The sequence below is a fragment of the Conger conger genome, chromosome 11 (genome assembly GCF_963514075.1).
Source record: "Conger conger chromosome 11, fConCon1.1, whole genome shotgun sequence".
Classification (NCBI taxonomy): Eukaryota; Metazoa; Chordata; class Actinopteri; order Anguilliformes; family Congridae; genus Conger; species Conger conger.
In genome coordinates, this window is record NC_083770.1 from 25,172,277 (window position 1) to 25,188,168 (window position 15,892).

A 15,892-nucleotide genomic window follows, 5' to 3' on the forward strand; every position below is an offset into this window, starting at 1 on the left:
CCTGTATTCAGGGGATACACTCAAATATTGTACTGTGTTGAGCGGGAGGTGCACGTACACGTATGCACACACAGCAAGAACAGCAAGGAGCTTCTCTTCTACCCCATTTGCAGCAGATTTCTTTCTATAATGTACTTCCTATTTTTCTCCCAAGAGTTTTATTTTACAAAAAAATATTGCTGCTAAGAATCTCTGGAAAACCATGCTTTTCAGCGATAAAGTGCCCTCTAGAATTGTCACTCTTAGTAAAGATGAGCAAAAAAGGCAATTAAAAAATGTCTTACGGGGCGTCAATAATTCTGACTCATCTTTTTCAGAATAAAAATAATTTTGTTCAATTTTTTTTTTTCCTCTGACCAATGGTATCACAATGAAACTAGATAATGTTCTCGCATATAACAAACATTTGTTATCCAGCAGTTCATCTTAATTGATACTCATCATAATTCTGGAGGGCACTATATAAATCTGTGCAAGTATTTTGACAGAGAGACAGATTTCATTTTTGTTGTTTTGGCTCTGTAAATATATATAATATAAAAGAAGCCACTTCCTGACTGAAAAATCTTGTAATAGCTGCTTTCTCAGGTGCCAGTTAGCAAACCAAGGACCACCTGTGTTTGTTGGTTAGCAAGAGTTTAAATAATTTGATAAAATTACAGCCTGGATACATTTCCCAACAATAATTTAATTTGATTTGACTAAGCCTTAAACGTCATATGTACTGCACTTCATAATGGCTGCTGGTAAACATTACAGGGTTAAAAATGCTGCTGTACTTATAACAACGTTTACCAGATTGTAAGGCCCCTGTAGTTGCCCTAAAAAAAAACAAAATAAAAAAAAACAAGAAGAGCTACTCTAACTGTACACACAGCATTGAAACCTCTCCTTCACGATCACATAAGACTATCATTTGATCAACCGTAAAGGAAACGGGCTGAACTTACCACTCACCGACCCAATTTCACAGGAATCACATTACATACAACCACGTTGAATCATTAGGATGTTTACATTAAAAAGAAAAAAAGATTCCAAGATTTCCAGTTACAGTTGAAAAGGAAGACAGTGAATGCGACTGTTTTTCTAATGCACATGATTTCAGACAGGTAGGAGAGGATGAACACTAGGCATGAGTTAAGGAGAAATTTCTGTCAGACCAAATAAGGTAGCCCTGTTCAGAACAACATTCAGTTTAAAGTGGTGTGTGTCAATATGGAGGCTTTCAGAAAAAGCACTCTTCTAAGCAAGTATCTCCAGTAGATGAAAGTGTCTTAAAAGCGGGTGTTAAATGATGTGACGTTGTACCTCCCATTATTAAAGCGACCTAGGGACACACCTAGGGACAATACAGAGAATTATAAATGGAATGTGACAATCTGCCACAAATTTCTACAGTAGTTCTTTGAGGAAAATGTAGCCACTTATTTATACCAAAAGATGAAACAAAAAAATACAGCATGGTATTTGAAACTAGGAAAGAAAATCTATGCTAAAGAATAAACCAAATGGCTGGCCTATAAAAAAATGCCATGGATCTCAGCTATTCAGGGCGCTTACAAAACTCAACAGTACCCAGAAGTACCAGATGACAGCAAATTGTGCAGACATAGCAGAGAACAAACAAGGCACTTATTCCATGGTGGCGTTACTCTCATTTGGACTAAAATGCACTTGCGGGGGCGGGCCTAGTATGGAAGGGAAGCAAGCTCCTCCCTAGGTCCACCTCCCAACTCTGGAATTAAAAGAAGGGATAAGCGGGCGCAGATTCTGAAGGGGGAGTTAGGGTGTGTTCTCATGGGTGTGTTGGTGAGAGCAGTATTGCTGGTTGTGTCTTTGTTAGGTCAGAGGTGTCACATTTTCTTTCTTGTCATAGGGTAACGTGAAGTTCTGTCTCAATAAAAGCGCTTGCGCCGGTTCTCTTTCCAGCGGCTGTAGACGACAATGCCAACGACACACAGCAAGAAGCAGCCCAGCACAGAGAAGATGATGGTGAAGAATAGGGTGACTCCACTCATTCCCTGATCCTCAATCTCCACTGAAAGACAAAAAATGGGGACCTTTAAACCAGCCATCAGAAATACTAGATTCATTCATTCAATTTACTCCTATTTTTACATCTACCATAATTAATTACCTAGCAAATAATTACTTTTTTTTTACTGTAACTACAACTACTTATAGAGGTACTGCTGCTCCTATGTTGACCCAAGTAAAAAAAGAATCAATTAATACCAAATGTGTGTACAACTGATTATATTACAGCATTGTTGACAGAAATTCAGTTACCGAGTGACTGGGCTGTCTTGTGTGACTGCCCCACTGACATTTTAGAGAGCTTACAGTAGGTAGCATGGAATGCCTGAAATATGCTGATGGGTAACTTGAAGAGGATGCGGAAGGTAACTAGTGCAAAGTGGAGAATGTAAGTTACTCATAAAGGCGACCCGTCTAATGCCTTTGTACACCAATATGTTTATATTTATTGTGCTAGTTCAATAGCAAGTAGACAAATTAATTAACTAGCCAGTTAAAAATAAACAAACACTCAGCCAATACGCTGAAAACATCTGCACATCTTGTGGTCACTAGGTTTTCCAGTGCCCATAAAAAGAGACTGAAAGAGAAAGTCTGTAACAGAAACTACTAGGCTATTAGGTAGCTTGCTAGATTATCTCAGCTTGCTGGTGAAAATAAGCATGCCAGTGCGTGAGTGTGTAGATGTATGTGGTTAAGATTGCCTTAGGGCAAATCCATAAAAAGGTGGACAAGTTTTCTTTGAGATTACAGAAAATTGATTACTTTACCATCATTAATCCGTCAAGAGAAACTTTGAATAAAGTACATGGCCGCAAAGATTGGTCTTGCCACATGTGACCTCAGTCACCAAAAAATGTTTTTTTTTTTTTTAATTGCATAGCCTTCCATCATGATTTTTAGGTGCCTTTCAGAAATCTCTAACTAGAGTTCATGAGTAACTTATCCATAGCAAACAAAACCCCAGGTCAACCATTTGTGCCAACTGGGCTGGTGTTGAAATATGTAACGTCAGTCACACAATTTTTTTGAAGTTAATAAAATTTTACCTAAATGAATAGATACGACCTCATCTGGATGTTAGCTGAATTGGAAATCGTCTTCCAACAGTGACATGCCAAAATTTGCTTTGATATCTTACGGAAATGCATCAAAGTAGTTTACATTTTCTTTCATGTTCATACTGCTTGTTGCCTGCTATTCATAATTATTATGTGGTCTACTCCAACATACATGTACTTAAATTTATTATTTATTATTCTGTGTTTATTACTGAGATATAGACTTTACATTGTGTTATATGCAATTTTCTACTTCCAGTAGTTTGAAGACAATTTTGAATCAAAGCTTTTTCCACTTTTTGTAAAGTCACGCAACAAACTTCCACCGCAGAACAAAAGATTAATTGACAATATTTCCATGTCAAAGGGCCTAGTATAGTTAGCCAAAAACCTTGGAACTTAATAAATACAACGGCAGCTTACCATTCCGTATCACCATGTTATCCACACTGGGAATTGTGACCTCCTCTTCTTCCTCCTCCTGCTCACTGTGTGGCACTGTCAGCTCATACAGCTTCAAAGAGATCAAGTCATGGTTGTCTATAGTAAGACAGAAGGGGCATGAAGATGAGAAGAACAATGGGGAACAGAGGAGAGAACATGGAAACACTACCAAATTGAAAAGCTATTGTTAATGATGCAGTGTATGCATGCTACATACAGTGCTGTGAAAGTAAACCGCATTGAGACACACATGTTCAATGTCAGAATACAGCAATTATTTTTATCTGGCAAACTACATTTTATTCCCCTTTCAGCTGGTCCAAAGCTTTGTTTGACACAAGTAGGCTCTGTGCCCAGTCGAGGTCATATCACAACGCAACTGTTGCACCAGTATGAACGGTTTTGAATAGAATGGCTGAAGCTGTAATGGAGAGTTCAACTGAACACAATGCATCACTATCAATGAACATAGTTATACGTATAGCTCCCTCCTGCTGTACACTAGTGGGAGTGGGACACTACCTGAAAGGTCTCCAGTGAGGGATGAGGCACCAAAGTAGTAGCCCAGAGGCAAGTGGACTCCTGGTCTGTCCACACAGTCCCGCCACTCCTGCTTACCATCAATGTTCGTCATGATCTGGAAGACCATGAATCAGCTGTACCACCTCACAAACAACTGGCCAACACACGACTGAATAAAACTGCCTAATTCAGATATTATGGAAATCTACCAAAACGCTGAATTCCATGTTTAACATTTAGCATTCATTCAATTATTTATGTAGCTTATCAGATCACACAACTACAAGTTTTTTGTTTTTTTAACCTGAACAGTTGCCAATTTCTTAAATGGGTGGAAAAATCTGCTGGAACATAAAATATAAATATAAAAAAGGCAGGTATAAAACAATATACAGTACATAATAACATATTGTAAGCAACACATGAAAGTTAAATTCTGTTAAACTGCAATTGAAGGTTGAAAAAAAACCCTCATTTTCAGTTCAATCACCCTCCCTTTGAAAAGATTACACAACCAAGATAATTACAATATCTAAAAACCAGGCAAGAAATGACTAAGTTACCACAAAATTGTTTAGCAATAGCCAGCTCAGTCTCCAGACTTGATCCTGATTGATCATTTGTAGTTTGAATTGAAGAGGGCAGTCCACAAACACTGATCTGATCTTTCAAGGATCTTGAAAGATATTCTAAGCAGGAACAGTCAAAGATCCCACAATATGTTCATAAATGTCATACAATACTCAAGTAAAACTTAAGTACTGAAAATAGGGTAACAACAATTTTCACGTTTACATATTTGTATGGGAAACAAAATGATTGTTTAAAAAGGTATGTCATGATCATAGTACAGTTGCTCATACAGTTGATTAACTGTACATCATGATTATCGTACAGTTGATTAACTATGTCATGATTATCGTACAGTTGATTAACTGTACGTCATGACTCAGTGAGAAGTTACCTGCCACATTGCATTACTGTGTGTAAATTGCAATGAGGTCTGTCCCCCAGTAATGATGGGTGTAGTGTGTGCACACCAGGCACTCACCGTCAGTCTACGGTGTACATATCGCACCAAAAGGAAAGTGTCGTGGTTCTGGTTGCGCACAATGGCAGTGCAGCCCCCTAGCTCGGTGGGGCGCCCATCCAGTTCGTGATCGTATTTTACGCTGCCATTGGCCACCATTGCTGACACGTAGGGGAAGACCCGCTATGAGACAAGAGGAGATACAGATACAGTGACTAAACCATAGCAAGAATCGTTAATTGGTTCAATCGGCGCATTATTTTCAAGTTTAGCCAGTGTAGCCTTAATGCAGTCTTGAATCAAAATTCTTTACCCCCCAGATTCCTTGGTTCATGCTCAACAAAAAGCACATTCCCGATTTAATTTACATCTGCCAATTCTTTCTGCAATTTTGCATTTTTAAAAATCCCTCACTGTCTTGTCCATCGGGAAAACCCTAATGTAAACTACACTGAGAGACACAGGAATGAACATTCTCGGTGTGAAACCACAGCGAGACAAATAAATTTACATCCTCAGTGTAAACTACACCAAGACACACTATGGACTATGCTTCATATTACGTTGAATGAACACCCTACCACTTGCACAACAGAATATGATTTACACCAAGCTATTGAATGAATTGATGTTTTTTCAATTACAAGACTGCATTAGCAGCTACAAATGTCATCAAAAAAATAAAAAATAAAAGAATGGAACAGTTTATTTGTTTCTTACAATGTTAAGCATTAATAAGCAATTCATTAATTCAGCCTGGAGCAATACACACAGATTTGTGTGTGGTCCATACCTCCTGGTGCTTGTCGTCATTGGGGTACGTGTCCACAAACACCCCAAGTCCAGTGAAGAGGTCCATATTACCAAACACTGAACCTGCAAACACACAAGCCCTACTTTGAGCAAGCAGGTTGTACACTACCTATCGCATGGAATAATTTCTACAATGCTGCCATAGTTTAATACATACTTATAGACATTTTGCACCGAGGCATGCCACTTTGGAGACAAGTTATATTCAAGTACATGTTTTGATTTACTGTTAATTCACTAAATTAGATCACAATCCTAATATTCAAGACAGGGTTCCAGCTATAACTATCAAACTGTGTGCCGCATAGCTCAGAAGGTTCACAGGGCTAGATCACCAAAAGGCACATCTCCACAATGAGAAGAAAAACCACAGCAGTAATATACGGCAAGAGTGCATCGTCTATTTACAGAAATGTTTTCAAATGTGGCACCATACATACATGCGTGAAGAGCAGCATAACCTAAAGATCAGTGCATAAGAAACTTGTTTTTGATTGCCAATTTCTCTTGCATAGTGTTAGAGAACATGTTCTCGAACATGCCCAGGTAACAAAGCGAGTTTACCGATCTGCATGCGCTCCTTTGTGAACCACAATGCCAGTCCATCTCCATTCAGGTTCTTCTTCCCCTGCCCATGAATCTTGAAGTGAATTTGGAGCTCCCAATGCCGCAGATAACAGGGCTGTTCACACACACACACACACACGCACGCAAAAACAAAAAGGAAATGCATTTAAAGACAGCAAAACAGAATAGCAGAACGGCTAAGGGATGGGACACAAAGGCAAGGGATTCCTGTGTGGCTCATTGCCGTTGTACCCCAGGGCAAGGTACTCAACCTGAATTGTTTCAGTAAATATCCAGCTGTACAAATGGACCTGCTGCAGAAAGAAATATGTTGTCTAAAAAGCTGTCTACATGAGAACACCTGCTAAATACCTAAATGGAATTTACATTAAACAAGGTCATACAGTAGTACATCTGAATGTCATGTAACCAGAAATAACCTCTGGTTTTGCATTTCTCAGAGGGCTCTGAATCATTCCACAATTTGATATCGTGCATCCAATTAATTCAACAGTAATTGGACAATTAGCAGCTCAATTGTTTCTTGGACAGGTATGTTCAGTTTTATTGTTAGTTAGCTAGCAAAAAGGTCTACAGTTGATTCTAGGAGTAAAGCTCCTAATAAGTAAAGCAAAATTGGGTGCTTGGTACATTGTCAAGAATCAAGAATACACAGCAATGCCATACGACTTGGTAGACCAAGTCCAGTGTAGTGGATGACAGAACAACCCTTTGAATGGTGAAAAAAAAAAAAAACCTTTGTAATTGTTCAACTGTTCAACACTCTCTAGGTAGGGAAGGCAAGCAAAAATTGTATTTCTGGAAATGAACATGAATTCAAATTCAAATTTTTGTGGCTTTTAAACGATCATTTTACCAACAATCCATCAATGATAAGATCAGGACTCCGAGGGCACCGAAAAACAGGCAGACTTAACTGAACATTCCATTGTTTACATGTATGGTGTATGGAGTTTGAAAACAGGGACGAAACAATGGCTCTTTACAGGTTGACTTTACACCCTCATTTATGGCAGTTGGTGGCAGTTCAAACTCTCAGAATTCTTACTGATAGCCAGGCCAATATTTTCGCTCAATACATTTATTTGTTTACATTTATGGGGCTCTGGAACAGTGACATAACAATGGTTCTCACCGGCTGATTTTACAAGCTCATTTATGGCAGTTGGTGCCAGTCAGGGTCTAATCACGTGAACGATTTTGAGTGATGCTGCTAAGTGTAGGTAGCAAATAACAATGCCGAATTCTTAATTTACATAGCAACTGTACATTCAGATCACATAAACTCAATCACAGTGAGAAAGAGAAATAGATAGAGAAAATATATAACTTTTAGAGATTTTAATTGATCCTATAGTGGGACTTTTGTCATTTATAGAAGCTGGGTTGGATATTTTCAGTGCTGTTGGCCATAATCAAATGCTGTCATTTACATTGTTTGACCGACAAGTGCCGTTAAAAAGAAAATTGTATGGGTTAGTGCTATTGGTTTATGCTAGCTACATCATACTAATCTCATATGGGAATCAGTAAAAGCTAACGACATGCTAGCACTTAGTTCTTGTAAGTTTTGTCACCACTGCTGTGAAGTAAAAAAGTGAAAAAACTGCATTTTCTGTGAGAAATGTATTGTTGCGTTCACGTGCACACCCTGTGCTCTACATTCTGAAGCTCCATTTTGCCCTCCCTACTCCAGGATGTAGGCGTAGCAATGTGAAAGACAATCATCAAAAGAAGACTATGCAGCATAACCTCAGAGGGTTCCCCACAAGATGCAAACACCTGGCAAGCCTCAAGAATAGAACAGCCAGGTTACAGTGTACAAAAACATACATTAAAAGACCTGTAGACCTCTGGAGCTCTGTACCAGAGCGATGGAAAGAGGAATCCGTGGAGAGAAAAAAAAAAGGAAAACTGATCCAAACATGATCCAAAGCATTCCACCTCATCTGTCAAACATGGTGGAGGCAGTGCTACGGCTTGGGCGTATGTCTGCCACTGCAACTGGCACAATTGTGGTCATTGATGAGGTCACCTTGGCGACCACTGACCAAATACTTAGACTGCACTGTAGCTCTGCTTTTCTTCACACAGGATTGTCCTAGGCTTCAGAATAGAGGCCAACCGTGCATAAAGGCTGCTGTGCAAAGTCCTTCCAGCAGCCTCTAAAGCCTCAAACCCCTTGAGACCTTTGTACGGTGATCAAGAATCCCATCAGTAAATCTAAATATCATTGAATCTTTCTTTACAGGAAGTTCTGCAGTGGCAAGTGTGAAGATACTAGGGGCGCACCTCAAGCATCATCACAATATGATGCAATTTCAATTCCTCACATATTGTCTTCATATTTGACAATACCACACATTTTGCCAGGATAAAATAATGATTCAATTCAATTCAAGGCCCTTCGAGTCATGACATGATATATTGTGCCTGGCTAACAGAATGATGTTACAAAATACACTCACCGAGCACTTCATTATGAATTGTATTATACCTACTTATTCATGCGATTATCTAATCAGCCAATTGTGGCAGCAGTGCAATGCATACCATCATGTAGATATGGGTCAGGAGCTTCAGCTAATGTTCACATCAACCATCAGAATGGGGGGAAAAATGTGATCCAAGTGACTTTGACTGTGGAATTTTTTGTGGCAGACAGGGTGGACTGACCATCTCAGAAACTGCTGATCACCTGGGATTTTCAGGCACACTATTCTGTAGAGTTTGCAAAGAATGGCGCAAAATAAAATAAAAAATAAAAAAAATAAAAATCCAGTGAGCAGCAGACAGAAACGCATTGTTAATGAGAGACGTCAGCAGAGGAGAATGGCCAGACTGGTAAAAGCTGACAGGAAGGTCACAGTAACACAAATAACCCCATATTACAACAGTGGTATGCAGAAGAGCATCTCAGAACACACAATGCATAATACCTCTAATAGGCTACAGTAGTAGAACTCGAACAAATAAGTCTAATAAATGCCTAACAAAGTGCTCACTGAGGCATCCCTCATTATTGGCATCCCTGACTGGCAATGCACAAAAAATACTTAGAAAAAAATAAACAATATGATTATTGAACATGCCTGCCACACTACCAGGCTATGGCAACTTTTAATCAGAGGTGCAAAAACTTCAGTGTAAAATATGTTGCATCAAACTTAGTTAGCCTACAGTAAACATTCAGTTCAACAACTACGATAAAATGCGCAACAAAAGCACCTTGACAAATCTCTAGATGAAGGAAAATGATAGTGATCCTCTAAACGGAAGTTAAAAACGCCTGCAATTTAACCAGAAAAGAGAATATTGTACAGTTCATCACTTGTATGACACGCCTCTTAATTTTGCTAAAGCTAAATAAAGGCTTTCTTCATCCCATGGAATTGTTCGAGCCAGACTATCCCAGCACGCAAAATCATTACAGAGCAGGTTGAGAACAGTAAAAGGCTACAGCAAAAAAAAAAATCAGTAACGTTGCTTTTGCCAAAGATGGCTGTAACTGCCTTATAACGGTGGGATAGGCTACGTTACTAACATGTTGATGGATGAGAAATGAAAACAGCTGTTCTGCTAGCTCACAGCACCCAGTCGAAAACACCGCAGCTTAGATCTGATCAGAAAATGCACCTAATAATACAAGAGACAATAAGAAATGTATTATCCAGCAGGGGTTTTGGGGTTCCATGGGATGGCGATTGCCACATCCCAGCTTATTGATGGCTGCATTCAATTTAAAATTCAGTTGTTTTATGCATATTTTCTCCACCTCTGTAGGCTACCATCATAATCACCATTAGTAGCTAAACGCCCATCTGAAATCAGATAATCTCATAAACATTCCGGTTCCCAGGAATTATACAATGGATCTGTACAATCACGTTGCTTTTGATGCAGTATGCTTTTAGAAAAATGCATTTAGTAACATAATATAATTAGCGGCAATGTCACATAGGCTAATGATTATACCATTCCATCGAACAAGCCTAGTTCAGTAAGGAGCTGGATGGAATTGGTCACCCAGCTACCAGCTGTTTCAAAGCCTAGCTTGAGCCGTTTTTTTCAGCATGGTATAATTGTTGATTAATTTAAACAATTTTCAACATTTTCCTCCCTCACAACTCAGGCGATATTTGTATTTCAAATATAAATCTGACAACCATATTGGCTTGTAACTTGGCACTAAACAGTGGTCATCAAGATAGCTAGTGAACTCAACAGTTAAACAATAGCCGGGTAAGTTAGCTAGCCATCTTGCACTGACTGTGACATGACTGCATGACATTTCAAAAAGGATTAAGAGAAGTGAGATGCCAGCATCTAAGAAAGGAGTGATGTCAGTGCTTTACTCACAATGCGACTCCATACCGCCCCCTGTCTGCTCTGCAAGTCTGGTGTCAGGCGCACATGCTCTGTAGTTATCATTGCAGTACCCAATAGGTCCCAGTGAGAAGAGCTTGAAGAGCCCAGACCTAAAAACATGCAGTAGAGGTGCTATTAAATGGAGAAAGACGTTCCATGCATACAATAATTTGATTATGCAATAGATTAGCCTACTTCAATAACTAACCACTAACTAACCTAAAGACATGATTTTGCTAAACAAATTTGAAAACAATTCTTAATGGCATCAACTTATTTAGCACCCTCTGAAAAAGACAGTAAAATATGACCTCATGCAGGGTTACTTTGAAAATGTAGTTAGTAGACAGAAGCAAGAAAAATTAACAAACAAAATATATATATTTTGCCTCCTCTTTTCGACCAGTTTGATAACGGTTTTGGATTTTCCAATTTTGTGAAGAAACATTACAATCAGTGGTTAAACGGGGCCGGAGAGATCCGGAGCTAAGCTCTGCCACCTATAATAAAGAAAGGCTAATGATACTAATAAAATTAAAATGCAAATCAGCGATTACATTTTGTTTTAATTCCATAAGCGTAAAAACTATGCTGTCATAATTCAAATGAAAATACAAAGCAGGCTTTTGCATTTTCATTTGAATTATGACAGTGTTTACCCCCGGCAGCACTAATGGATGTAACAATCCAGAGAGCGACACACCTTCTCCAAGTCGCATCGTCTTCAACCGTGACTGAGACTCCGAGGCGATCCCCCCCCCCTCCCCTGCGGAGTCCTCACCCCTCCCTTGGAGCGGCGAGCCAATTATGCTGCTCCACGTGACCACCGGCAGGGGTACCATCAACCGTCTTTATGGGCTACAATCAGTGGCTAACGGTTAACCCCAGTCTACATCAAACAGTCATCTTGAAACGAGACGTGAGCAAAAGAATTGGAACATGTGACTGACAGATGTTTCGTGTTGCCCAGATGAGGCCTAATTAATTGACTGGTTAAATAATAAATAGTTCTGAATGTCTACTCTTGGTTTTAGCCTTGGGTTTTGCCTGTGAAGACTGCATTTGTGTTAGAAAAGATAAACAAACATGAAGACCTGTTCTGAAGACATGAAGCGAACTGTTTTTGGGAGAGGGGAAATCGATCAGAACCATTGCAAAAGCATTGGGGATAGCTTGTACAACAACTTGGAATGTCCTGAAAAAGAAAGAAACTGCTGGCGTACTGAGCAACAGACATCGAACAGGTCGACCAAGGAAAACAACAGCAGTTTATGACAGAAATATTGAGAGCTGTGAAGAAAAGCCCCAAAACATCAGTCAGTGACATCTTAATCAACAGTTCAAGAAGAGAGAGCAGCAATATAGAGGCTATGCCACAAGAAGCAAACCACTCATCAGTAGTATGAATCAGCAGGCAAGACTACAAATGCAAAGTACAGAGATGAGGCACAAAAGTTCTGGAACAAAGTTTAAAGGACTAATGAGACTAATATTAGCCTAACATCTACCAAAGTGATGGAAATGCCAAAGTGTGGAGAAAGGGATTTTCTCATGATCCACAACATACTAGTTCATCTGTGAAGCACAGTGGAGGAAGTGTCAAGGCTTGGGCTTGCATGACTGCTTCTGGAGTGAGTTCACTAATCTTTATTGATGATGTAACTCATGATGGTAGCAGCAGGATGAATTCAGAAGTCTAGGCAGACAGGAGGTGTGTGAAGAGAAATGTGTCCAAACTAATCATCATGCAGCAAGACAATGACCCAAAACACACTGCCAACACAACAAAGGACTTCATAAGGGAGAAAAGGTGGAGGGTTTTCGACTGGCCAAGTCAATAACCAGACCTTAACCCAATTAAGCAAGCATTTCACTGCCCGAAGAGGAGATTGAAGGGGAAGGGGAAGGGTAAGGGGGAAAATCCCAGAAACAAAAAACAACTGAAAGAAGCTGCAGTAAAAGCCTGGAAAAGTATCAATGGGTTGCAGGTTTGATGCAGTTATTGCAAGCAAGGGATATGCTACCAAATATGAAGTGTTATTTACTTACTTAAATACTCTCCGTTCCAATACTTTTGCTCTCCTAACAATTGGCTGCTCTGATACCGAAGGTGCTATGTTCTAAGTAGTCTGGTGTAAGGTGTAAATATCAGGAAATAAAAACTGAAATTCTGAATTCTTGTCTCGTGTTCATCTTTTTATCTCGACCCCAGATGTATTCAGTGCAATAACAAAGGAATTGGATTTGGATCACTGATTATTTTCTGCCTGTGTGAGGGCATGAATTCATATAAAACGCAGATTTTGACACATCCTGCATTCCAGAAACTGCAATATTCCTTTGGCCAGAGCAATCACTGAAGGCTGTAGAACCTCCAGAAAATATAAGCAGTAGTACTGTGCAGTGGGACCCAGCTATTATGGCCAGCAAGTTGATGTACAATGTTTAGTTAGCTAATAACACCGGATCTATGTTGCCTAATGTTACCAAACACTGGTCAACCACTTGATTAACAGTTAGCCACCAAGCCTAATCTCTCGCAAACCCAGCTCTCCACTGTATCGATACACATTTCCTCTTGCCCTCCTCCTCCTCCTCCTTCTATTGGATCATAGAGCTTATGAGTTCAGTGTACTGGACACATGCTTTTCAGATAAAGTACAGAAATAAGCCTGTATAGTTTTGAGAATAACAAGTTGACAAGCAAGGTATTGGGAAGAATGAACACAGATACCGGTTGCCAGTGTATCATAATAATCACTGAGCATGTTTGTTTTATAAAAGGTGGAAATCCTGCATAGCATGCCTTTAAATACACCTCAGACATATTTTTGTGTGCTTGTATTGTGGTATTTTTTACACTTTTTAAAAATATCTTTTACTTGACTTGTGTTGGTCAACTCTTCCAAGTTGAAAGCTTAATTAATAAACTGAATATAATGCCAAGTCTCTTCTGATTGCATTGATAATTTGAAAATGAGAAATAATTAATGCATTTCTGGTTATTTCTTCATTGCCATTTTACTAGATTTATTAGCTTTCAATTATGGCAGTGAGAACCAAAATTTCATTTTTTTATTTTCTTTTTTTACTCAATGTGTTATACCCGCCTTAAATCCAAATACATCCATTAATTACAGCCAAAGAGTTTATCTAACGTGATACTAGACTACAGCGAATTATAATTTACATTATATTACATGTTATTTATCCAAAGCGACTTACATTTGATTAGACTAAGAGTCCCCTCTGGAGCAATGTGGGTTAAGGGCCTTGCTCCCAGTGATGTAGCCTACCTTGACTACCTTAAGCACTGGCCAGAGATTGCAGGCTGCCTCGTTCAGCTAAGAAACCGTTAAAATAATGGAACACAACGCACCACTATGACAAATCTCTTAAGTTAGTCTAAATATAAATAAAAATAAATCCTTGTTGATTAGTTAGCTAGCTAACGTTAAACCGTAAATGTTTCCTGTACTGTAGCAAGGATAACGTACACAACGAGCAGCAAAGTGATTAACTTGTCAACAGTGACATGCACTGAAATGCTTAACGTAGACTCACCGTGTTAAGAACAATACGACGAATAAACAAATAAATAAGAAATTGCTTCCAGATCAGCTTTGGTTTTTATGTATGTGTAACGTTGTGCTCGCAACATCGTGAGCTAACACGGTCTTCCGAACACCGGGAAGATGTGTAGTTATTTGTCGTTTTCTGTATAATTATTCGTCCAATTCACATTAATCCAAGTGTCTTAGTGTCTAGGATAGCAAATAAGCAACCATAATCATAAAACACATTCCTCAGGAGAAAAACTAGCTACCATTGAACGGACGCTAACTTTTGGGGGAAGCGGCCGCTTCCCAGTGTTCTGTTCGGAACAGAGTAAGTCTTTACAGACACTGAACAATGTGGCTAACCGCGGATTAAGTAAATTAATTTTGTCAAATTAACCCCTCCATACTCAGGATTTTTTTTAAATGCTAGATTTAGCTAGCTAGCCGAAATAGGGCTGTACACCTTTGAAAACTACCTTGTTAATTACCAAAGAAAAGCGCGAGCGGGAAAACAGTTTATAAAACCGCAAACTTTAGGTTAGCACCTTGCCTAATAGTAGATAACTCAACTCAGGCAACCGGTCATACTACCTTGGTATGGCTTCATCAGCGAGTACTCCCTCTTTAGAAATTCTTCCCTCTCGTAAGCTTCATCACTCCAACATTGGCTCACTGTAAAGAACAGAAACAAAAATATCCAGCGTATTCGACTAAACATGCCGCAACAGTAAACAATGTCAAAAAACAATGTACTACTCCTCCAAACTAAATCTTTCTTGGTCATGGTGGCAGCCATTTTACTCCTCCCACTGTAAGAGTAACCTCCCCTTTAACCAATGAGTTGCTTGGGTCTCTGCTTATTTGTTTAATCGACCGTTGAGCAAGTAATATTTCTGGGCTCACTTCATATGGTAATGTATGTGGGTGTTTGGAAATTGCGTATTGTTTTATGGGCTAGATCTGCAATGGATACATTAATTTAAAATAAATAAATGGCTCAATAAATATGCCTTCATGCAAAGAAAAAAAGAAAATAACAAGATGTACACAGAAATAAATACATTAATAAATTAATAAATGTACTCTCTTTAAATTTTGTTTCAGTTATTAAAATTCTGGGTCTGAACAGATATGTTGAAATGTTGGGTTGGGCTGTATGATGGGTTCAATTGAGTCATTTATCTTTAAAAAGAGGAGAAAATGGTCTGTGCAACAACTGGCATAGAAACACAAGCAGGTCTTGTGCAGAATTATATAAACCTGATTAGTTAAGTGATTCACAGAATAATTGATGCATCAGGCAGGTGTCAAATATGTAGAAAGATCCATTTGAAAGCCCCCAATGGTATAACAGGGAAAGCCTTCCCTCGCACTTGCAGGTCCAAGGGCCCCCTAGAGGTGGGGTGTGTATGTGCATGTGCATGCATGTTTTTTTGCATGCACAAACTTGGTCCCTGCATACAACT

General features: G+C 39.1%; 1 protein-coding gene across 2 annotated transcripts; it reads right to left on the bottom strand.

Annotated features, from left to right (window-relative positions):
* Positions 1-668: 668 nt before the first annotated feature.
* LOC133141126 (VIP36-like protein) lies at positions 669-15,236 on the bottom strand. Of its 2 annotated transcripts, XM_061261536.1 has the most exons (8): positions 15,018-15,236; positions 10,858-10,976; positions 6,475-6,592; positions 5,891-5,973; positions 5,119-5,280; positions 4,068-4,182; positions 3,525-3,641; positions 669-2,041 (listed from the first exon to the last, which is right to left on the bottom strand). In XM_061261536.1, the coding sequence occupies exons 1-8, from the start codon at positions 15,220-15,222 to the stop codon at positions 1,899-1,901; spliced, it is 1,062 nt and encodes a 353-aa protein (XP_061117520.1). In that variant the 5' UTR covers positions 15,223-15,236; the 3' UTR covers positions 669-1,898. The 2 variants fall into 2 exon arrangements, with proteins under 2 accessions (XP_061117520.1, XP_061117521.1); XM_061261537.1 differs by lacking the exon at positions 10,858-10,976.
* Positions 15,237-15,892: the final 656 nt, after the last annotated feature.